At 34.9% G+C, this 26,722-nt stretch overlaps 1 protein-coding gene across 2 annotated transcripts in view; it reads right to left on the reverse strand.

Moving 5' to 3' along the window:
• Positions 1–26,722, reverse strand: part of DOK6 (docking protein 6) — a 248,444-nt gene that overhangs the window by 102,812 nt on the left and 118,910 nt on the right. For both annotated transcript variants that reach the window (XM_040549753.1, XM_040549754.1), the window contains exon 4: positions 2,754–2,873. In XM_040549753.1, the coding sequence (XP_040405687.1) occupies positions 2,754–2,873 (120 nt within the window). The remainder of the gene's footprint in view (positions 1–2,753; positions 2,874–26,722) is intronic.

The raw sequence follows: 26,722 nt of genomic DNA on the forward strand, positions 1-26,722 counted from the left end.
ACATGTATAATGTACAGCCTTTTAACCATGACATTTGCACACTAAACACCAATTCTGCCAGTCTTTAAAATAAACTGTTTTGCAAACCATATTGTTGCATTTCTCACAAAAAACAAACAAACAAAAAAAACACAAAACAAACAAACAAACAAAAAACACTCAGGAGAGTTACAAGAGTGAGAGAAACTCAGATATAAGAAAAATGGATGTTAGACAAATCACAAAAAAATGCATATTTTTCCTGCCATGCATTTTCATATGTCAATGAGTCTTTGGGTATAAAAATTATCAGTAGCACGTAACACAGATTTTTTTTTATGGCCCCAGGGCATATATGATAACAATTAAGAGATTTATTACTAACCTTCCAAACTAAATATGCCGGTTGGTGTGTGTGTGTGTTTGTCATATTCAATGACTAAAACAGAAACCTACACAACAGAAAACCTTCCCTCTTTTGTCAAGGGATAGTAGGCTTACTTGATCCCTTTACTGAATACTGTTAGAAGTACATGCCATATGTCACGTAAATGTCCTCTAAGGACAGGAATGTGTAAGCACTTGGAGAGATGAAGAACATAGAGTATTAAAAATATTATTGCCAGGACAAAGTAAAATATCTTATGAAAGAAAACTCATTAGGCTAGTTCTTTTCTGATCAAAGAAGTATCTTTATCAAATTGTAAACATTTCAAAAAATCTTTAGGGAAAGTAACCATTTGAAAAACATAGTGGGATGGGATTAACACCTGCTTTGTAGGGACTAGTGGTTTTAACATCCTGTCATGTCTAACATCCTGTCATATCATAGAGGTATAAACAGCATAACACTATTATTCAGTTGCTTTTAGCCCTTAAAATGTCAAAAAAAAAAAATCTAAAATTGTAAACCCACTGATACTGTAGTTTCTATGAGAATACAATCTATGGTCTTGCTCAGGTACTAAGAGAAATCTTTTGTTCAGTCAGTGACCTGAAAGAAAGCCTTTGTATGGCTACAGAATGTGTGAAATAAGGTGCTGGGACTTTTGATTCTACTCCAGATTGTACAAACTATACGTTTGCATCTCTTTTTCAAGTAAATTACTACATAGACTAACTCAAGAGTCAAACTCAAAATGAGTTTGACTTATACTTGCTATATGTTTTGAAATAATGACTTTCAAAGATAAATTATCAGTGTACAGTTATTATTTAACGTGAAAATAACAAAATGACCTTGGCAGTGATACAGCTTCCATTTTAAAAATGAGCAAGAATTCAGATATATCATAAATATACTCACTTTTCATGAGTTTTAAATTCAAAACGTAACTTAGACAGACCTTTCAGTTTCAGGTCAAAAAAAGCTCAGTAGTCTTTAAAAAATTTTTTGGATATGTTTTGAACTAAAATTTTTGATAGCATGTCTTTATGAGCATGCAAATGTACTCTAAAAGCAGGAATGGGTAAGCACTTGGACAGATGAAGAACATAATGTATTAAAAATATTATTATTAGGACAAAATAAATTATATGAGGAATATATATGAATAAAAATGAATAAAATTGGCAAGAAAATAAAATTTTAATTTTATTTTTTTATTAGAGCTCCCAAATGATTCCACCCTCTGATCAGTCATAATTTGTTAAACTTATAGTGGTGAGCCTATAGGATAGCCAAGTAGGATACATTGAGTGGTTTCTGATCCTTATCACTTTCCTATGACATAAGTAGCATTTCCTTCTATACTTGTACTATAGTTTGAGACAAGTGGAAAATTAAACCAAGTCACAAATTAAATCCTGCCTCTGATAAAAAGGAAACAAATTCACAAACATTTGAACTTTCTTTAAATCACACACAAAAAATACCTGATCTTTGAATCAATTTCCTTGAAGATTTCTGTACATTTTATGCTATTAGGTTCAGAGATGTCCAGAATCTCATAAGAAATTAATACAATATAATTGATATAGTACTATTCATTCTATAATTTAATTATGTCATTTTGTTTATAATAATATTTTGCTTGTTTCGTTATGACCATTGAGGCAGCTTATTTTATTACTTTGTTAAAAGCTATTGGATTTTATAAAAGCATCAAGACAGTAATAAACGTTAAGTGATGTAATTTAGGGAGGAATAAATGAGCACATTTTGTGTTTGCCCTCATGTTCATTAATAGGAATTAAATGACAGGAAAATCACAGATTTTGTTTTCTTATTGCATATTCCACCCACTAGCATCCTTCCTGTGCATGTGTCTAAATTTCTGTTCAAAAGACAAGGTTGGGCTTAGGGCTGACTAGCACCTGCCATTGTCCTTTCCACCTGTGTTTGACAACATTTAGATTTAGTTTTTTTGTTATTCCAGGCAGATATGAGTTTAAAGCAAATATGTGTTTTGTAGTCCAAAGTGCTGTTGAAATGTTCATCACTGTCTTTTAAAGGCTGTGGAACAACAGCTACTGCTTTATTTCAGTGCACAGAGTCTACTGTTTCCTCAGCCAGAAAGGTTGTTATCATCCTTTCCCATGAGAAGAAAATGTGAACACAACTAACACATGAAGTCACTATATGTATGCTATTTGGTGTAGAATTTAATCATATTTATTTGTAGAAAAAATATGATTAAGCCTTGAAATCACATCCAACAGTTTAGTTATTAATGAGGTAATAGCAAAAAAAAACCAGCAGACACAAATACCAACAAATATAACGTGGGACATCAGCCAAGAACTGATATACGAGAACTTATAAAGTTAGTTACCATTTTGTTCTCTCTGAACTCCAGCAGCAAGCAAATCTGGTTCCCCAAGACTTATATCATTGAGCCTGGTTCCTAGACACTCCATGCAAAGATGTTTGCACCATTCCTCTGCCTCTAATTCTGAAAAAATAATAAAAATAAATATTAACGTTAACATTTTACTGAAAAAAAAAAAAAAGTAACAGTGAAAAATCAGTAACTTCTTAAAAACTAGCTTAAGTTAGTAACACAAAATTCCTCTTCTATCTCTTTGCCTTGATTTATGAACTTAAAAAAGGGTTTTTACACTATGAGTACTGCAATTCCCATTTTCAGATTTGGGGATAGGAGATGGAGTTAACAGAAAACAGAAAAGACAAGTGAGTTTTCAAAACGATATCTTTCTAGAAGGCCTGCCTGAAAGAAAAATGCAATTTAGAAAAAACATCAAACATAATATCTGAAATAGTCTTTACTGCTCTTTAGCTGAACTATTGAAAAACTTTCTTTTTCTAAAGGTTCGTATTTTTCTAGGGGCAAAGGAAACAACAGCAATAAAATGTTCTTTAAATGCAAAACTTGTTCCTTTGCTGTACTGAACACCTATGCCCATCAAGTCAGACTGAATAAGGAATTCATTCAGTTCTGCTCACCTCTTTTTGGTCTCAGAGCAATTTAGGCATTAGTTGGAATTTTTGTATGAAAATTCAAAACCTCCTCATCCTTTCTGAGTTGTCCATTGCATCTTTATCTGAGAGCTCCCTATCTGCCAGTTTACCAAGACATGAACTCCCTCTGAGACAGCACAATAGCTGCTCTCCAACACACTCACATTTTATCCACTTTCCAAATTTAACATCACAAAATGTCTGGTATTGGTCAAACAAACATCTCAAACTGGCGTTCACATAGTGTGAAACCACAACTAATAAAAATCATGCAGCTAGGCCGAGTGCCTTTTATTACAGAGTAAGCTTCACCTAAGGGAAACTTTCTGGAGAGCAGGCTGGGCACCAGGCCCAAAATGAGCGTCCGTTGTCATAGTCTATATCTGATCATCCTTAGGACTGGCTGACTCCAGTCATCTAGAAATGTCTCTATTAAACTGCCACTTTTATTTTATTTTATTTTATTTTATTTTATTTTATTTTATTTTATTTTATTTTATTTTCATTCCTATTTTTGGGAACACCTGGAATATCCTTTGGTGACAATCTCTCCAATGCAGTGCTGAAATTCAGAAAGACAAAAAAAAATAAATATCAACTACATGCATCCCTTGAAGCATCTAATCACGATGACTCATTGTAATTAGTAAAAAATTATATCCAAGCAAAATCTTTCCATGCCTAATTGGTACAGTCCTTGAATCCTTGCCTGGTTAGGCACAGATCTCAAGTGACAGAAACATTTGCTGGACAAGAAATAAAGAAAGGCCTTTTTCTTCCAGGTCCCCACAATATATTTGGATACATGGATTTATTCAGGGCCCTGAATAATCCATGCATAGATTGTTCCTGAGTTAATCTGTCTATTAGCTGACAGAGTTCCCAGGCAGAAAGTTCAAATGACCGAGTCAGTTTGGGAATTTTTGAGACTAACATGACTGTTGCTGCAGGGATACAATTTTATTTATTTATTTATTTATTTATGAGTGCTGCAAGCCAAGAGGCTTCCTTTAACCCTGATTTTTTGCAGTCTTTGCCTTAGGACACATATCTCCAAAGCTGGTCTTCTCATGACATCCTCAGCTGCTGGTAGTAAGAGACTTTTGTCAGTAATCTCCAGATGACATTTAACTTTGTATGTAAGAGGAAAATACTGAGGTAACAGCATACTATTTCTTAACACTTTTTCTACAGATACAGCCTGCTTGATGGAAGTATGGAGGAAGCAGGTATATCACTAGAGAATAAAAATAAAAATAAAACAGGGGGGTTAATAGTAATAAGATGAATTCATTTAAAATCCTACCTCCCAAATTCATTTTCTGCTCATGCATGAAGAAAATACATTTCCCTCCAGCTTTCCCGCCTTCCTCTCTTTCCACCTTTGCCTTTTCCTTGGATATTTGTGAGGTCTGATGAAGCAGACTTATGTCTATAAAGAAGGGGACTTCACAAGACACTTTGTCATATGCTGGCAGCATGGAGAGGGGGGCATGGGGACAGTGCACTGACATACAGGTAAGCCAAGCCCTCAAGGGAGGGTTACTGTTGACTCGCCCAGCAACTACTCCAACTCTGGGGAATCAATGTGGAAAGGCTTGTAGCATACAAGTGACAGAACAAATCTAGTCTGGTGCTTTCATGTTTCCTTTCCTTCCCTCTCACATTTTCCTTTTTGACTAAATTGTATCACAGAATATTGTAAATGCTGACAGGAGGCCTAGGTCTATTCAGAGCCTGCATTTTTTTTTTCTTGGATGATGATCAGGATACAAAATTTTACTTAAATCTATATTTTATTACTTTATTTCATTTGCCTGCATCCAGTCCGAAAGAGTACATTCATGAACTGAGATGATGGTAAACATACAAAACTAATCTTTCTAATTTTACAAACACCTAAGGAGAAAGGAAAATGTATTGGCATTTCCATAACTCTAGCTTAACATCAATATATATTCAAAATACTACTCTCATGTAAAAGCAATAAATTATATTTATATGCATTCTCACACCACATTTCCAGCAGACTTTTGGGGAAACAAGCAAGCAAACCAACAAACAAACAAAAAAGTTCTATGAAGCTGCTTCTTGTGAGTGTTTTTGTTTTCATCTCTCCAGTCCACTTGCTCACTTGCCTCTTTCTATTACAGCAATATCTAGAACTTGAAATTTTGGATTCAGAAACAGCCTTTCAGAGTGTTTGACTCTAGTAGTTTAATTTAAGCTGCTGCTTCTTCCCTGCAAGATGTTTGTGATCAGACCCAGACTAGACCATTCTCCACCTACCACACAGAAGAAACTCTCTTAATGTGAGTGCTAAAAGATTATGGCTGTATTTTGCAAAGTAGACTGTAATGCATGCACTGTATTGTTGTATAACTAAAAATTTGTGTCTTACAACTATCTACGCAATACGACAAAGAATACACTTTCAATGCAGAAGTGAAATATCTTCCCAAAGTACTGTGAGGATTTGTGTATGCTGTCAGAAGCATCAACATTATCTCCAAATGTATTTGGAAGGTCAAGGGTAGGAGGGTACTGTGTGAGTTAGTTTTACCTAATACATCCTGATAGTTATTGCTTACTTGCAAGGGATTGCCTTAGACCTTTTCCTTGTCTTACATATGAAATTTTCTTTAGAAGTAGGTGAATTACCTTTCAAAGTTAAAGCCATATTTCTCCTTTCATCATGTGTATCTATAAAGCAGTTTATCCATAGCAAGTCTAGAATGCTTTGTGTTTCCGGGTAACAAATTAAATATTACTTATGAATTTTTAAATGTATTTATTATAATTTATAGTACATAAATGGACCAGTCACAATAGCAAGCTTTAAGAATGATAGTTACCACATTGTGAAAGAGAGATATCACTATTACTTCTTCGTTTTGATTACAAGTAAATTTTGAAACATGAAATACTACAGTAGAATAAGGCCATAAAATACTGCCAGCAAAATTCTTCTCTTTAATGCATGTAGATTAAATTTATTGGTGGTAAACGCTGACTTTTTAGTGGTAACTGATACTTATCACTAAAAAAAATTAATTTCCTTTTAAGATAACTGAATTCTTGGACTGAATGATAAATTGTAAAAAAAAAAAAAAAAAAAAAAAAAAAGCATTCACAGCTATAAATAAAATCAAAATTCTTGCATTTGCATCTTTCCCATAATTCATTTATAAGATGCTGCTATACAAATGTCATGAGGTGATATAAAAGCTCTTCTGGTATTTTAAGTTTAAAACAGTTCATGCTACGCAACATATGCTCTGGGAAGGAAGTGGTGGGGGCAGATTTATATATATATAAATTCACTATACTTACAGTTCTTTGTCTATATTTGCTAGAGGTGTGACTGTTTTCAGAATCCTAACTTAGGAAATCTTTTGTGTATGGACTAAACCCCACACCTTCTGAGTTCCAATAATGTCAGATTTTTCTTGTTTATCTCCGAAGTTCACATTCCACAGTCTGTCATAACGCACCACTATGAGCTGTCAGAATGGTCGAAGAGGTAAAGCCCCAAATAGGTGCCCACTCTGTTGCTCAGTTCACTTTTCATCCCTCTGCGCAATGCCATCTCCTGCTCTGTAAGGCTGTGCCCTCTCTTCCAGGAAACACCCTCCTGTCACTATCAACAGCACATTATTCCATTGGTAAAAAAGGGCTTCATTTCTATGTAATTCACAAAGTTTAAAAGCAAAGATGAGGAATTTTGTCCCTTCCCCTTCTCATGCAGCCTACTTAAAGTGGTTTCACCATGGATTTAAATTGAAAATAAAATGTATGCAACATTAGAGGTGGATAACAGAAACTGTCCTGATGCATATTCAAAAATTTCATGTACTTTTTGAGCTTTCCCTAATATTAAGCTGTGCAAACCTAAAATGCTAGCTTTTCCTGAAACATTTTTATGTACTTGCACCAAAAATTGTTGAACTCATCTTTCTAAACTAAGCTAGTTTTATCAGAAGTTCAAACCCAGCCAAATATGCTTACTTTGATTGAACTGGAAAATGTTTCCTGCTTGGGTTAGTAGGACTTAGATCTGATATTCCCTATTAAGAACAAAAGATGGCACAGAGAAACCATATGTACCAATATATCTTCTAAAAATCACCCAGCATTAATTAGAATTTAATAGGAAGGAAACAAACAAAAAAAAGAATCCCCACAGGACTGCAGTACTATCTTACTGAGCCATAGAGCATATATGCAGCAATTATGAAGCAACTATGTGGCTATTTCTTATTGTGGCTCAGAAGAACATACGGATATTACCTGTATTGAGTAGTAACGTATTACTGGTTAACACTGGTCATGCATGAATTACACAATTTTTATTATAATGTATAGGAAGGGGATATAAGTTCTGTTTAGTGTAAAAGAACAGAAAATTAGCCTGTATATATATTAAAATTGAAAGCAATTTTGTTACTAAAATTATTTTTTATTGACAAATTATACTTGAAGATATTTTATGAAATATGGGAATAATACCTGGAATTTTTTCTTGTGTTTCAGCAAATACAACCTTTAAAGAAACTGCTTTGTATTTTCTTTGATATGTGATTTTTTGGGCCTTCCACCTGCAGCAGAGTATCCTATTATTATGTAAGTGTAAATCACCAAACTAAAAAGTCAAAAGAAAATTCATAAAGGAAAAAAACATATAAAAATATGTGAAAAATAATCTTACAAGAAATAAAGACAACTTTCATTGAAAAAAAAAATCCCACATTTTTTTTGCCACTTTTTTCTTTCACTACTTAATAATGTTTAAGTACTTCCAAGTATTTAAATGTATGCATATTTTTGAATATACATCAATTCAATAACATCCCTACATTTCTCTGTACATTTCTAGCATTATAAAAATTTTGCTTAAGGAAATATTGAATGATGCAGTAATCAATTTAAATGAATAATTACAGTATATGAGCAAATATTATTTCATAACTTTAACCACTGGTATATTTTTAATGCTTTCTTTTTTTTTTTTTTTAGTTTCCTATCATTGGGAACATTAAACTTGGGTTGGCATGAGGGTAGCACAGCTAATTACAACAATTGGCAAAATGCATTTATTAGTTATAATAAAATCAAAACTGATATTTCTACCAACAATCATTCCCACTTATCTAGAGATGCTGGAAGAGGCATCACAAATAGGATTCTGCTAATTTTAGTCTCTGCGGATATCTGTGTTTGCAAATGGCTAGCAGTGTGTCCCTATAGTTACGCAGGTATATGAAAACTGACATTTTCCTGACAATTCCCCCTTCATTTCTGAAAGTCTGATCAAAAGGGTCAGCTTAATTAACCAGTACCCAGCCACTATACCATCTACTATCCTGTCTTTAACATAAACATTAAATGTTATGTGACTGCTTTTGAAGACAATAATGACATTTAAAAAGATTTATCATATTGATGTTACCATCCACTAAACTATTCCTTAAAGTACATTTTATTTGTATATAAAATCTATACTTTTACCTACATTGCTTATTATACAGGTTGCTGGATATATGACACAGGGGATATTATCTCCCCAAAAGAGTCAGGACCAGACTTACTCTTCTGAGAACAGCTTTGTCCAGTGAAGGATTATTTACACCATATCACATTCAAATGTAGCAATATGAAATTAACATACAATATATGCAGTGTATGTATTAAAAGCACTAATCGGATGCTTTTTAAGTAGTAGCGATTGCTAATTACAAAGCTAGCTAATATGCCAGCCAATTTAGAATGGTTCTGGGACTGCAAGGGTCCATGCACAATGATAGCTAATGAAACACTCCAAGTGAAAGAGCATCAAACTCTGAGCTCAAATCTGAGCATCAAATTCTGAGCTCAAACTCAGAAATGCCACACACAGTTGAATAGTAGTCTGTAACCAAAGTTACAACATTAGGAAAAAAAAGTTTCTCATCTGAAATACTGCTTGAGAATGTCTTCATAAAGAACAAGAGTTTTCTGCTGACTTGTTAAAAATGGAGAATGTGTGGGAAAATGAAGAGATATAGTTAATCTACAAAACAGTGATTTCCTCTGATCAATACCAGTGCTAATGTAGCTTTCTTTTTTTTCCCCTTTCCCTTTCCCTTTCCCTTTCCCTTTCCCTTTCCCTTTCCCTTTTCCAAATGGCTATTTTGAAAAAAAGTGACCATCACTTTACTCAGTGATTAGTCCTACAGAAATGAATGAGAACATTCTGGGAAGAAAATGCTATTTAGTGTTTTAATTAGTCCTTGAGGTTAGATTTCTAGGTACCCTTATAGACCATGTATACTACTTCACACTGGGGACTAGTTCCTCTTATTATACCACAAATATTTATCAAGCATTAGTATGTCCAACAGACCAACAGTAAGCTGATAGAGCATCATTACTCAAAAATATCCCTAGCAACCTTTCACTCTTAATGCAAACTTCCTTTCAAATGCAAAGTAAGACTCATGAAAACCTGCCTGAACACAGAGGAAAGATTTGCATTGTGACTGAAACTAACAGGCCAGTTAGAATCTGGCGTGGGAATTAGACATTTCCCCAGGACTGTCAATCTATACCTGTTTCAACAGCTATTAATGTCAAATGACAATGGCATGAAAGTAAAATAACCTCAGGCAGCTTGTCTGTATTGGGAATGTCAAAAACACCATCAGACAAGTGTCCAAAAAGGGTCTGTCACCAGCAACATAACATGCAGAAGATGCTATCGCATCAACTTATGCAGCTACCCCATGATTGGCAGTCAGCAATAACATTTGTCTGGTTTAAAAGTTCATACTATTTCAGATCTAGTTTACTCCTACAATACTTTTATTTCTCTTTGGAGTAGTATAGAGACTTTTCTTAAATGTGTAGAAAAGCTGAAGTATTCTTCTCTCCTATTGTCAAATGTTTAAGTTACAACCTGGTAAGAGAATCTATACCTAAAGAAACTATTGCAAGTCCTAAGGTTCATTTCACTTTTTCTTTTTTTAACCTTTTTTTTTTTTTTAATATCTTCTTATCTTTGAAGTAGTGACAGTTCTTACTGTTTGAAAAGAAGAAATAATGTAAACAATTCCAGCAGGATAATCTTTGCATACAAAATCAAGGTGATAACGACTAGTTTCAAGACGTGGGAGAAAAAACATGCACCATTGTCACTACATGCTTCATTGCTTTTATACCTTTGACCACAGGACTTTTCACTCCAGTCATCTGAATATCTGCTACATTATTAACTTAGTACATAGAGACAGCTACTAGTAGACTAGAAAGTCTTTGGAATCTCTCTTTCTTTCTTTGACTAAACATATCTGAATGAAGTCTTACAGATTCAAATGTCCACATTTATTAAATATTGTCCCATTTTGGCTGGGCATAAACAAGTCAGTGTCAGTGCTGCACCCTTCTTATGTTGCAGAGACTGAAAGAAACCTCTTCTGCATGGCGCTATATGATTCTTTTAAAATAACAACAAGGCCAATGAAAAAAATTTTTTTTTTTAATCTTTTGTTTTCTTTTTTTCTGTGCTTCCATTACCCAAGAATACAATGTTTTGCCCTAAACCCTAAAATGAGTAACGTGAAGAAGTGATTCCTTGCTATTATTATAGTTGACAACCAAGATTTAATGACGCTGTAAGTGCAAAGAAACTGATTCAAAGCAATTGCGGACAACTTCTGACTGAAACTACCTAGAAGATCATAACACAGTTGTATGTGTTCTACTTGATTTTCAATTGCATGAAATTTTACTCTCTGGCAGAACTAACTATTAGCTAGAGAGGACTCTGTGTTTTTCCTGATTCTTGGTGGATTTTAATGGGGTACTACCGCAAAAAGAAAAGGAAAAAAACACCTTAAAGCTGCACAGTTAGTATCTAAGGAAATATGAGAAAAGTTTTTTTTTTCTCTCTCTCTCTCTTTTTTTTTCTTTTTTTTTTTTTTTTTTTAATACATATATATATACAGAACTTAAATCCAAAGGAGCTTCTTCATTTATTACCAATTCTTCACTTTGCTTACTCTAATTTTACACTTTTCCTGAATCTTTTATTCTCATCATGAAATGGATCTCTACATTCCATATACCTAAATATAATTTCAATTTTAAAAATGTCTTATGAAAATAGGAACAATGAAAACATTCACACTTTCAAATTAGGCAATGCCTCCTCCAAATATTAGGTGTTTGAAATAAAACTGTATCTAAGTTACATCATTTTAGATATTTTTTTTTTGACATAGACTGCTGATGTCGTTACCAACATAATCTTAAGTAAGAGAGACATATGGCTGCCTGAGGGGAAGCAGTTTGCATAAACTTAAACTCAGAATATCATCTTTCATGAACTTAATAGGAACTTCCCTTCCCTTCCCTTCCCTTCCCTTCCCTTCCCTTCCCTTCCCTTCCCTTCCCTTCCCTTCCCTTCCCTTCCCTTCCCTTCCCTTCCCTTCCCTTCCCTTCCTTTTATTTCAGTAGAAGGCATCTAAGATTCAGAAAATAACAGCAAATAGGCCCATATTCAATTGTGTCATTTTTCTCCAAGAAAATCAGGGTAAGTCTTGATGAATTTAACATTAGAAAACACACACCATGATTAAATAATATGAAACTTCAAGAACTCTGTGCTGAATCATGGCTTAAGGCCATGTTAACTGGAGACTCAGTGATGAAAGATTGTTTTATTTCAAATATTTCCTCCTTATTTCAGGACAAACAACTCATCATAAAAGTATAAAGGACATTTAAATTTAATAATTTGAACAATATAAAGTGAGAGCTGCATAGAAAGTTTAGGATTTAGGTTTGTAAATTGGGAATGCTGGTTACAGTGAAAAAGGGTATCTGAAGATGAAGCTGTAATTTATGAATGCTGCGGATCTCTTGCCCACTTAGAGTTTAGTTGTGAACTGATTTATAAGCACACACAGGGCAGGGGATAGATTCCCTTTCTCTCCTTTATGGAATAGCCAGATGGACAAGATTCAAATGCTAGCAAAGACTGGTCTTCTGTGTTTCTTGCTTGGAACCCCAGCAAAAATCCTCTTTGGGATCTCTCATGGTCTGAACTAAATTCAAATCCAGGTTCTTCTCCTTGGCTGATTATTTTACAATGAAGAGGACAAGCTGGACAACAAATTATAATGAGAAAGGAATTATTAAAAGAAAATTGAAGACTGTCATTTAAAATGCTCTTCCTTAATTTCTGCATTAATGCTTTTAAATGAAGCTGACTTGAATATTATTCTTCCTTCTGCCTGTAAACTGTGGCCTAGTTATGGATCTGCTGTTTTAAACAAAATTTCCCCCTAAAAATAATAAAATAACCACTTGATGTTGTGATATGCGAGTGTAATTGAGGGTGTATTGACTTAGTTATAGACCAATTGATCTGCCATATTTTTTTTTTTCTTTTGTTTTTCTAGATGCCAGTGTTACAATGCGAGCACAGCAGCAGCTAGATCACAAAAAGTAACTAAACAGTATAGTTCTCTTCTTTCTGAGTCAGATAAGGTCGGCAGACACTTATTATTCTTCACATTTTCATAATAAATCCCCAAATATGCCTTTGCATAGAATTCTTATGGCTGAAACATAAAGGCAATGATTTAATTTTTACTTTCAGAAAAGGATAATCAACCATGAATGTAACAGGAAGGTAATTAGACCTAACAAAAGTGTCCAAATGTGGCTTCCTAAGATACTCAGCTGAACAAAGACTGCTTGCATATTAATTTCAACATTGCTCACTGTGCTGTGTTTGAGGTAGATGTTAAACAGCTGTAGTACTTTCAAGACAGATGCTACAGCACCCTAAGAAAATCAGCATCTTCTTTACTGCGGGTGCAGATTGCTTAACACAATGTGAATATCCAATTTCAAAATAGTTGGATTTATGAGTTTCTGATGCAAATATTTTATTTTTGCTCTAAACAAAATGTTTAGCAAGAGAAAGGAAAAAGTCAGTTTTACCTTTATACTACTTCAGAGTGTATTTTAATCAAATTAGAATTGTTCATGTTAAGTCTGCCTAATTACTAGATAGTAGGTTTTCTCATGTCACACAGTCTTTGTTATTTAATTCCCATTTTTTCCAGTCAGATGATTACAAGCTATTGGAAAATTTAGACATATTCAAGCAAACCTATGTTTGGCATACAAAGCAGAAGCAACTCAGTAAGATATTTTGTCATTCCTACTGGATTCATGCTTAGAGGAACATACCTATAATGACTTGTCTGTCTTTCCCAGACAAGTTTGTTTAATTATCTAGAGGCTTGTCCATTAGCACATTCAAATGTTCTTTGATTTTACATTTATGAGCCATCTTCATTATATATGCCCACAGCAAATTCTCTGATTTGATTATTTCAGTTGCTATGTCCAGTTAAAATTATCCATAACACAATCTAGGCAGAAAAAAACAGCTGTAAAATCGACTTCATGTTTTATTTATGGAATATAAGCTTCAGCTACAGGATTGATTTAATTTTTTTCCCTTGAAGTTGAAATGGAATGCTGTGCTACTGAAAGGTTTGGCCAATGAAGAACTTGAAAGAAATAGACAAATTTATACTGTCATTGAAAATGTATCATTCTGAAATGGAGCTGGCTGTTTCCTGCAGCACTCCAAAGAGCTACCTTTGTGGGACACTTTACAAAGTAGTTCCCATTTGTTGAAACAGAGATACTATGTATTGGTAAAGCATTGATCTTATTTGGCATATGATTAAATGTTTACATTACTGACAGACTTGGTTCCCTTTTCCATTTCACTAACTACAAGTTTGTTTCATTCTTCTGTTAGCCAACAGGTTTACTTTTTTCTCTAAAATACTGGATTATTTTTAATACTGTCTAGTTCAGAAAGAAGTGATACTTCATAATAGATCTGGTTTTATGGCTTCTTTAATAGGAAAATAATATTATGTCTATATTTTAACTTTAGAACTATACGCATTTTTAAGGAAAGACTTGGTTTAAAAAACAAACAAGATACTTGAGATTATCATTTTTCTCAACTTTACACAAAGGATAATTGCTCCTCAGTGCTGCCCCGTAAAGTGATAGTCTAATATGAGTTGCTAGTAACTTTATGCTGATACAGTATTAAAGAAAAAAAAAAAAAAAGAGAGAGAGAAATTAAATCCAGAAACAGATTCAAACATATAAAAACTAAGAAATGTCCCACATTTTCAAAATGAACAGCTTTCCAGAAACCAAATGGATCTACGTTTCCGTCATTTAGAAGCAGACTAACATTCCTCATCATTCTAATGAATATGTAGCTTTCATTTCAAAGCAAGGCTCAAAACTTCAAAAGACTTTAGAAGACTAGTACATGTCGTATACATTTTACTGAATATGAAGCTCAAACTTGTAAAACATACTACACAAGCACATTTTCAGAAGAAAAACTTATGTTACTTTTGTGGAAAGAATCGTTGATTTTCTCTTTACATAGCAAGTAGAAGAATTTAAATGGGTGATAAATGAATTTGAATTTAGGGCGAAAAAAAATAAAATCCACCTAATATGAAGCAATCCAAAGCTTGTCTGAATGAACTTGTCTGAGTGAACTGTCACTCTAGGTGGCCATCAAAAACTACCGAACAGCAATGCAAGTTTGATGCACCAGACACTTGCAAAATTTAAACCTAGTATGACTTTGATTCTACTTTTTGGAACATTTACAAATTGATAAAAGATGAATATAAAGCAAAAAAGAAAAAAAAAAAAGGCAAAACAACAACAAAAACCAAACAACCCAACAAAAGGAAAATAAATTTCCTACATTTTCAAATTTTTCAGATCAATGATAGCTATTATAGCTAAGAGTAAGAAAATCCATATATTTGCCATCATTAACACTTTACTTGCCTTATTTTCACATTAATATGCTATTCTCTGAGTTTCAGAAGCATAAATTGACAAACGGACTTAACTATTTGGCTACTACAGATAAACACAACTTCAAAGACCTTTATAGTCAACTGCTTCCCTCTATTGGTATTAATTCTATTAATTAACTTCAGTTTTAACCTCAGATTAACTTGCAAGGCAGCTTTAGCAGCAGCTGGAATTGCTTAAAACAAAACTTGAAGAGCAGCCACATTTTAAAAGAGAAATTGGAGCAACAAAAAAGGAAAAAAAAAGGGTGGGGGGGGGAAGGAAAAAAAAAAAGGAAAAAAAAAAAGAAAAAAAAAGGGGAAAAAAAAAAGGAGGCTTTCTTTTGCATGTCTTTGCGACCTTAGACTGAATTCCTTTATTTGAAATTAGGAGAAAAAAAAAATTAATGGGGAAAACAATTTTATTTATTTACCAGGGGAATGGCTGGGTCCACTCTTCAAGAGATTTAATGCTGACTTGCTTGGAGCTTCATTCTAGGATCACTAATTACTGTAAATTGGGGAATATCATTCATTTGGGAATACTGAAATCTGGGAATCTTGACCATTATATGACAGAAACTGTTGCATACAAGACACACAACTATTAGAGAGCATTCAAAGGAGGGCTCTAAAGATTATGAAAGGCCTAGAGGGCAAAACGTATGAGGAGAGGCTGAGATTCCTTGCACTGTTCAGCCTATACCAGAGGAGGCTAAGGGAAGGCCTCATGGTGGCCTGCAGCTTCTTCACAAGGGGAGTGGAGGGGCAGGCACTGAGCTCTGCTCTCTGGGGACAGCAATAGTACCCGAGGGAATGGCATGGAGCTGGGACAGAGGAGGGTCAGGCTGGGTGTTAGGGAAAGGTTATGCACCAAGAGGGTGGTCAGGCACCAGGACAGGCTTCCCAGGGCAGTGGTCATAGCACCAAACCTGTCAGAGTTCAAGATGCGTTTGGACAATGAACTTGGATGCATGCTTTGATTTTTGGGTGGTCCTGTGTGTTGCCAGGAGCTGGACTCAGTGATCCTTGTGGGTCCCTTCCAACTCAGAAGATCCTATGATTCTGTGATTCTATGTTTGTAAATGGAGCCCTATTTTTGGAGATTAATGAACTATCCTAGTTAAATCTCCAAAAACAGATTCCAATCACGATAATGCTAGACTACTTTCAGAAAATATAGTCTTGGTAAGATGGTGAAAATCGATGTATGATCACTAGGAAGGAGTTGATATTTTAAAAGATGAACTCAAAAAATAAAACAAGAAATTCATAAAAGGATTGGATACTTCTCCAGATAATAAGTATACAGAGTATCACAAAACAAGAGATTGTTTTGTGTCCTGCTCTTGGAGATTACGAGACCATTATTACACACTGGAAAGCTTCTTGTTCTTTTCTGAAGTGAGCACATTTTCTTCTTTTATTTGGAGGACATAAATTATAGATGTGGTAGTCCCTTCAAATACACAGGAAAGGCTAAAATTCTGAATTTATGAATTTTAGAGTTACTTCTACATAAAATTTGTTTTCTTCTGTTCTTAAAGTCAAATCATAGTTCAATACATTTCCCATTAAATACTGCCAAAGAGATTACAAACAGCATAAATGGACTGTGTGAATGCATTAAATAACTGCTCTGCAGGTATAGAAGGAGGGACAACTCTGCAAAATTTCACAAGGGCATATAGTCAGAAGTCATATAAAACTTCACCTTCACCTGTAGTAGTCTCACATATGGTTCAGTCTTAAGAATTGCTTTAGTTCTCACTTCTACCCAGCAGCAAAAAACAAATTTATAAGCTTTATAGATCACTCTGACAGCAGTTACCATTCTGATTGTTCAACAGCCCACTAGGGTTTTAAAGCTGATAGCAACATTACATTGGCAGTGTGGAATTCAAGCAACATCTCAAAATAATATGAAGATAGATGGACAGTGAACTTTTTTTTTCTTTTTTTTTTTTTTTATGTAATCTGCACAAATTTGTCTGAATTGTTCATGCCTAGACTGTACTGAATATATGGTTAAATACACTTTTGTAGCACATAAATCTTTCTGCGCTCATTTACATGCATTATTCCTACGGCTTGCCCTCATTCCAGAATAGAAGTGTTCCAAAAGGTTTGAAACAGTTAACCTGCTAACAGTCCCCTATACCTTACACACTGTAAGTAGCAAAATGTAACTCAAACTGAACAGTGACAGAAAATGAAAAACAGACGTGGTGTTTCAGGTTTGGAGCTGTAAATTATCATGTTATTCATTGAACTCTCCCTAGGCTCAGGCAACCATACATCATCTGTCAATATACCAAATTCAGTCTATAAATTAATGTCATGATTTTTGTGCTGTCACTAAATGTATGCTATTCTCAGGGGAGGTCAGGAATCACAGAAGTTACATTATTTTACAGGGTGATACATATTCACAGATCCCAGGAGATCTGACCTATATTCCATGTAGATGAGCAGAAGCCTTTTTATCTCAGTTGATAACTCCAGTTTCAGCAAACTTGAGGAGAGGAGGTGGGGTACTATACCAACAAGTCCAAAGGTAAAGTATATGCCCAAACACAATATGGCTTGTCAAGTAGGCCTGAATTAAGATTTTGTATCTTTTATTCTAGTTACAGAAATTAAAATTAATGGAAAAAGTGAAAGAACCTAGAGGTCCACCACCTATGTACTTCTTTGTTGGTATCTTAAGACTGAGTCAATGACATCCCAGTACTTTCCAGAAAATCAGATTGTTACAGGATTAGGAGCTTGAGTGAATGATAAAGCAAATAGTTGTGCTTCAAAAACAAGAGTCTTAATAATACCGGTCCCAATAACAAATACTTAGAGACACAAAGTAAATGATAAACAGTTAAGTAGAATTGTCTTAAACTTGCTTATTTGCTAAGAGTTCCTTGATGTATCAATATATCCTTACATAAATGCATGTTTTCTGGGTCCTAGATATGCTTGTTGGAATTAGAAGTTATGAAGATTTCTTTTACCTAATCATACAGCCCGAATAGAGCCATTGAACAAGGCTTGCTTCGTCACAAGTCTAGCATCATGTTTACTGGTATGAGCAAGTGAACAGTCTTCTATTTTGATTCCATGGCAAAACAGATGAGAAGCACGGTACTTTTGCAGAAGCATGATGCCTTCCTAACTTAAAACTGCACTATTTACAGACCAGAGCTGGCTTGCAGCAGACTGGCTTGGCAGGAGAGCATGACTGGTTGTATGCATGAAGACATAACAACAACAACAAAAATTCTTTATTGACTTTCCCTTTCATTGGGCAATGAAAAATACAACCCTTTTCAGATGAGACCTCTTAACATGGTGCTAACATTTCTGCAAGATAAGTATGATTATTATCATAATTTATTATTATGATTTATTATTATTAATTTATTTATTATTATAAGATAATTATGATAATTATGAAAATTTTTTATTAAAATCTATGAAATAATTCCATGCCTCTGCATGCCTGACATCCTGGACTTCACCAGGATGTGAAGTCTTCACTAACCTGCCTTCAATTTGTGCTCATTTGGAAAGTATGTCGAACTTCTAGGGCAGAGGCGTTGAGATTCGTATATTTGTACAAGTCTCTCTACGATCAACATTCAGCTGAACATGCACTATCTACCACATGAAGCTGGAATCTGCTTTCTTTCTCCTGTTTGCCTTCTGCAAACAGGCAGATCTTTTTCTACTCTTTCACTCTCGAGGAGTCCTACATGCTCTAAAATGGATGATTTGCTATTATCTTAACTATCTTGCTTGACTTTTGTTCTTATGGGAACACTTTAAATTTCAATCCTTCTGAGTAGAATTGTGATAAGGAGAGCACTTACAGTGTCTACACTTCAATATGTTTGTTCAGGAAGAAAGAATAATACAGAACTTCTCCACTTATCTAGATCCACCATGTTAAACATTAGTAAAGACTGTCCAGACAAGTCTACAGTAAGTGAACAGCAAGGGGAACTGAATGGTTATCGTATCTGCAAAATACACAACTATGTAATGGAACTTTACTGTAAGACAAAAAAAAAAAAATCACCTTCCATGTGTTTTGACCTTCAAAACCTTAAGTTTAGAATTTCCCATGTTGCAGTTCCAGAGCAAGTTTACCTTTTTGAATTTCTGCAGCTAGGAGTCATACAACTTTTCTACTTATTTTGCCACAGCCTTCATGTGTGCTCCTGCTAGGCTGGATGCTGACCTTGTTTCCTCACTGTCCCCCATTTGCCCTATAAACAGGGAATGAAGCAGTTTTCCCAGCTCAGGAGGGCCCTGTCTGGGAGAAGTCCTGATGGTAAGGCCATTTTGTGGGTCTAGTGTTTTAAAATTTAACAGTTGGCAGTTTTACAAAAACCACAAGTTTATCTTCACAAAATTTGTTTTGTTTAATGTTTATTAATCTTAGAACTAAGTTTGCACCTTACTTAATAATCTAAAAGTGGCTGAAAAATGTGGAATTTAATAGCGTAATACCAGATCTATCAAAGGTTATCTCCTGGAGATAGGGTAATATTTTCTGTATTCCTTCCATTCACTACTTAAACATAATGCTAACGTGTCAGAAAATTGTATCAATGTAGTTCATAAACGAACCACAGAAAAATGAGGACCAGCATAAAAGCAACTATGAGAAATGACTCAAAATCCAAATATTTCTAATTTATAAATGTTAAAGTCAGAATAAAGGTGCATATTTTTAGATAGGCATGAAATAATTAAGAAATAAAAGTCAGTATTAATGATAAGGCAACCACTGGTCAAGAAAAAGAGAATACACATCCTAAATATTAATCTTCAAATATAACATTTATAACCATAGATTGAACTAGCCTGAAAGTGGAAAAGTGTTTCAAATATTATGATCAAAAAGAGAGAGGGTAAGAATCGATCTGGATATTTAATCTCATGCAATGCCCGTGTTTTCATCTTTTTTTAATCTCAAAAAAATTGTGGCACATGTGGAAGTACGAACATATATGTGAACTCCAATGAACCATTCATTCAGGCCCTTCATTTTTAAAAACAAACAAACAAACAAAAACAACAGAAAGTGGAAAATAAAGGGTCATAAATTTTCGTATGGCAATCCTCATTGCTACAACAGAAACATATATCTTGCAGAAAGTTTTCAACCGTACAGATTATACATACTTTTTTCTATAAGCAAAAGGGGAGCTTTGCTTGTGTTCCCTCTTATGGTACCAGAACTGTATTTGGGAAGCTGTTCTATACCTTCAAATCCACAAAACAGTGGAAGCCTGGTTGTTTTTAAAACTTATGTAGCCATTGTTAGTAATAACAGCAAGAATGATCACTAATAGTTCATTTCAAAGACTCAGTGTTTCACTGTGATTTTAATCCAAAACCTCCAGGGTTCTTAGCTGTCAAAGGATATAGTGATATGAATTACATCTAGTATTCCAATGACATCTGCCAAACTATTCAAGCACAGGATATGGAACAGAGTTGTCTTCACTTTTTCTTGTGAAAACAATCAAGGAGAAAAACCCAGCTCATAATCAGTGGTAATTTTGTAATAGTCCAAAAGCTTTTTTAGTACAAAAATAAAGAGAACTTGTGCCTTTTTTCAACAAAAGAAGCTTTTTTTTTTTTTTTTTTTTTTTTTTTAAGAGAAAGCAACACCAGAACACGGTGCAAACAAGTTTAAAAGAAGAAAATGGGTACAGAACTAAAAGAAAAAAAAAGTCACTTGACACAGTGTATCATTCTTTTTCAATAATTTTTTTTTTTTTTTTTTTTACAGTTAAGACTTATCAGTTTCACTACACTCAGAAAAGCTGAAAGCTTAAGGATATAAAAGAAAAGGACTGTTTATTTTATGGATGTATAAAAAAGCTTTATCAAGGTAACAATCATAGCAACAACATATTCAAGAAATTAAAATGGTGGATTCAACTAAAGCAACTGTACATATACTATTATTAATTAAGCTGCATCAATATATTGTGTAGATGCATGAGTTACTTCAGTTGCGTAGAAACCTGACAGAAATTTCAAATAGTCTAAACTGACTTTTTGCAATAACCCATTTCTGTTTTCCCCAGGGCTTGTATAGTGGGAGTTTTAAGGGAATGCCAAAATATAGCCTCTTAAATATAATGAAGATGTTTCTTAGCTGTGATGACTCTTGTAACTGCAGTTTATGTATGTCTGGGAAGAAATAAACTTCTTCAGTTCATCTACTACTTTGCAGAATAGGTCATTGTTCTGAAGAGAAGCCAGACAAATACCAGTATCCTGGGGGCGGCCTGCATTTGCCTCATGGTTTGAGTTCTAGAATTGCCCTATGGTTTTGCCCCCCTACTTTCTGTTGCTCATGTCACTCTCATTTTATACTCAAAGAAATCACTGAAGTCACATTTCAGACCTAATTTATTGAGCTGGTCATATCTGAATCCCTACCATTCAGAAAAAAATAGTAAAAACAAAATGAAATAAACAAACAACAACAACAAGCCCACAAATATTTTCATTTTATTAATAAGTTTACAACTTCATCAATTTCCTTTACATTCTGTAGCTGGGATATTAAAACAAATTTGTCACAGACCTGTGCTGCACTAAGCCGATATGAACAAGGAACTTGTATCACTTAATATTTTGTTGGCATCACTGAAGGAAAAATCATGTTCCCATGTGGTCTATCAGTGACCTAGTGTAACTCAAATCTCATTCATCATAAGCTAGCTATTATTCAGGCACAATCCTCATCACGGTAGCAACTTCCACAATAGTACCACAAACTTTAATCAGTATTCCTGTCCTTAAATTCAATTTTCTTGTTGGGCATGCATAGCCAACATTGCATACTTCATTCTATCTACAACTTTAGAGAGAACTTACAGGGCATTTCAGAATGCCTGTCCCACCGCAGACACTTGGGTTACTGCCACATTACAGACAGTAAGCCTTGCAGGAAGACGAGCTTCTCAATAGCTACATTCGTCTGAGCATAGCTATAGCTATACAAAAGACTAACAGAACACTTACCTGAAAAACAAACAAACAAACAAAACAAACAAACAAAACAGACTTTTTAAAAATGGTATTACGGAAAGACAGAACCTCTAACACAGTAGCTAGAATGGTTCTACTTTGTTTGAAGTACCCTCGGAAGTTCTGTGCTTTGTAAAAATACCAGGAAATGTGGCAGGTAAAGGATGAAGGCATTTTCTCACATGGCAGCACTGCACCAAGGTATACTGGAGGTACTCCTACCCACATGCCCATTTTATTTAAGCATAGGGTAAATGATGCAAAAGGGATGACTGAAAAACATGTTAAAAAATCATTTATTTTACAAATGCCCTTACTGCTAAGCAGTCATTACATCTTCAGTAATGTTGCTACGGCTACTTGAATGTCCACTTTTACCTTCTGTATTTGTTCTTGTGATAAGGTCATTTCCTCTCTTAAAATTATATTATTATTATTATTATTATTATTATTATTATTATTATTATTATTCCAACAGTAATATTTTTTTCAACCTTTATTATGCTGGAGTAAATATGCTAGGTTTCCCCAAACCACTTCATTCTTATTCAGTGTTCTACCCTTCTACTTTTAACCTGCTTATACATTTGACAATGCTAAATTTTATCTCAATGTGTTAGCAACCTGAGAGTATTGCATTTCCTCTGTCCTATAGCAATTGATAATTTCATGATTCTTGATAATGAGATTGTTAAAATTCCCTTAATGACAATAACTTTCACATGACTTTCAGGAAGGCTGAAACTGAAACATTAGCATGTTCCTGACTAAGGTGGCAGCAATTTCCCATGGTCTGAAAAAGGAGTCCTGCTGTTTAGAGTCTGTCTTAAACTGAATGCGTTATAGACTACTTTTCATGTTATTTAACCAGCCATGACTTCTCATTATTTTACTTCTATTAAATAATTCTAATTGAGAAGATTTAAAAATATTTCTTACTAATCATCAAACTCACAACTTTGTCTGCTAGACTGGAATTCAGAAAGAAAAAAAAACAGCAGCAAGCATGTTTTTTCTCTCCCTGAAGAGGGATGATTCTTCTTTAAAGACTTGTTATCCCATGCTTTTTATCAGAGTACTGTAATATCTGAGAAGGGTTTGCTCTTCAAACCATTTCAATAGACCTTCAGAATCAAATAGATTTCTACAACTGTTGTAGAGTTTGAGAGTACGGGTGGTAGTGATGGGAACAACTAGATAATAACAAAGGCATATGGAATTTTTCTGTTTTTCTACAGAATGTTTTCATTAGCAAATGAAGATTATCAAAAATTAGATGCTCGTCAGATTTCTAATTTGATGAAATCCTAACGGAAATATGGGGGGTACAGCACATACAGAGCTCAGGCTAGCCAGCAGCTGCCTTGAAGGCAATAAGCAAGCTGAGGGCCTAGAAGCCGCAGGAACTTAGGAAAAAAACATAGGCTTCCAAACAGTACACTCCATGGACTGGTATCACAGCTCTCAGGCCTTCTGTTTTCCAAAGTGTTCTACATCTTTAGAGTCATATTTTAGATTAGAATATATTTTACCATGGTTAATTTCATAATTAAGAAAGCAACATATGAGAAAAATGTGCTGTTTTTCATCACACACACTTTGTTTCAGACTGCACAGAGAAAGATACCAATTCATACTATCAAACCCAAAAATGATACGTGTTATTTTAAAACATTCGCAGGTACAACTTTGACAAGAAACCTGTCTCATATTCTTCAGTCCCCACATACCTAACCCACAGTACCCACATACCTCAAACCTAACTCAACTTTGAGCATCACTTCTTCCTCCTTTCCAAGAATTTTTTTGACCCTATGCTCAGCAGACCTTTTGTAAGCAGATCAGGATCAGTGCTACTGCTCTTCCATTTGCCTCTGGAGGTCAGGATAATAGGAAACAAGGTATCTGCTTCTGTATATTTAGAGACTTCAAGGTAGAAAACTATGAAACTTTGGTTTTCTAAGTAATTCAAGAAGGTCAAGCAGCTATGATTCTAGAAAAAGATTTTTGACTGAGAAGAAACCATTTCAGTAGTTCTTTCCCATTGAAGCCATGGGAAAGAAGAGGTATTATTAGATAAAAGGTATTCCAGCTTTGATTTACACTGCTTTTCACAACTCTAAGACCAGCCTGTTTTCTATCCACTTAATCACCCCATGAACCGTCAATTTTGGGGCTATGGAGGAGGTTATGGGAGGCTGTCAAAGGTTGGTAAAATCAAAGTGCACCAATGTCTTTCTGTTGCCCACAGTGCCTGTCGGACACCTCCATCACAGAAAGTATGATTTATATATGGAAAATTTTTTGGGTGCTCCCAGGTACCTTGCTGTTCTTCACGTGTTTATAGCTGTCTTCTTAGAGGATTTGCTCCACAACCTTCGCAGGGACTGAGATGAGGCTCACTTGCCCACAGCTATCTTCTTGCCCTTCTTGATGATGGGTGTGACATCTGTCCTCTTCCAAACACCAGGAACCTCCCCAGGCTGCTATAATCACTCAAAGATTCTAGAGAGCTGTCTAGCAATGCAACAGGCCAACTCCTTCACACCCTCTATTGCATCCCATCTAGTTTCATGGAGTTGTCTATGACATACAAGTGATTTAAGTGAGGACTGCCTCTGTCTTCCTCTACTGTGGGATCTACTTCACTCCTGCTGACTGCTAGGAGGTTCAGGGACCTGGAAGGTCTGAGGAAAAGCCTCACCTTCTTACCAGAGAAAAGCAAGATACAAAAAAGGCGTTGAGTACCTCAGCCTTTCCCATGTCCCTTGTCACTAGGTCCCCTGGTCCACATTCACTTAGCCCTCCTTTTGTTGTTGATGTACTTGAAAAAATCTTTATTGTCTTTCTCCACGGCTAGTTTCAGCTCCAGCTGAGCTGGAGTTTTTCTGGCTCCATTCCTGCAAGCACAGACAAGACAATGTCTCTGTATGCCTTCCAAGTAGTCTGTCCCTGCTTCTGCCTTCTGTGTGCTTCCTTATGTGTTTGAGCTTAGGCAGGAGGCCATGTACATCCATACTGGCCTTACACAATGCTTTTCATCTGCAGTATGGAAATGACAGTTCTGGTGCTCAGAGGAGGCTGTCCTTGAAAATTAGCCTGTTCTTCTGGGCCCCTTTGCCCTCCAGGACAGTTCCCCATAGGATTCTGACAAGAAGGTCCCTGAACAGAGCATTGCCTATCACCAGTTTATTGATCAACTGCATCAAGAAATTGGCTTCAATATGTTCCAATAATCCAGATTGATTTTGTCCACCTGTGTTGGCCTCCCAGAAGATATTGATGTGCTTAAGTTACCCAAGAGTACCAAAGCCCAGGACTGTGTGGCTTTCTCCACCTAACTTGAGAAGGCTTCATCTGTCTCCCCTTGTTGATGAGCAGGTCTATAGCAGAAATGTACTACAACATCAGCTGTGCTGGTCTGTCCTCTGATGTCTGCCCACAAGTACTCCACTGGTTTGACACTTTACCCAAGACTCCACTCACTCAAAACACAACTCTGAACAGAACATAATCTTAAGGTAGAGTGCCTCATACTGCTATCTTGTTAGCACCTTAAGGTACCTGCATCTTTTATACACAGCTGGGTTCAAGATCGAGAAGGTACATCATATCTTTTACAGAAGAGAGGGATGAGAGAGCCAGACAGCCTGAACTTTCTTAGGTTTGCTCCTTTGGTGAAACATTCCTAAGCTATCAAAAAGCTGTCACTTTAAAATATATCTGCACTATAGTAACTCTAGGGAAGGAATAAGATCTTTTCGTTAGAAAACAAGGGGAATGTATGTGTTGGCAAATGGAAACATTTCTGTAGAAGTGATTTCTGTGCTGTTGAAATATAATGTAAATACTTTTATTAGATTATTAATCATGTTAAGGTAGAGAGTCATTAATATTTATACACATAAGGAACTGAAGACTTTAACATGAAATACTTATCTAGTGAACAGCTATCTGATCCTAGGAAGCTATTATTTTTCTATGTTTGTGTTTTTAAATTTAAATTAAAAAACAGAAGTCTTTCTGTCAATCTGTCTTTCATGATGGGATATACAGATCAATGTTGGAAATACTTGATCCAAAATCCACACAATTCATGATCTTACACACTTTTAACCTACCAGCTCTCAGTGTTTCTTGAATTTTGTTGCATTGTACTTAACTAAGATTGTAAACAATGCAATATTTGTATGATAATTTAAAGATATCATTTTAAAATGCACAATTTCAAATATGTCAATTAAAAAAACAAACAATGACAACAACAGAAATTTCATCAGTAACAAATCTAATTAAAAAAAAAATCAAGTTAACTATTCCGTAGGACACAGACATAGATGTATATACACATGCATTCCCAAACAAGAAA

The sequence above is a fragment of the Cygnus olor genome, chromosome 2 (assembly GCF_009769625.2).
Source record: "Cygnus olor isolate bCygOlo1 chromosome 2, bCygOlo1.pri.v2, whole genome shotgun sequence".
NCBI classification, from domain to species: Eukaryota; Metazoa; Chordata; class Aves; order Anseriformes; family Anatidae; genus Cygnus; species Cygnus olor.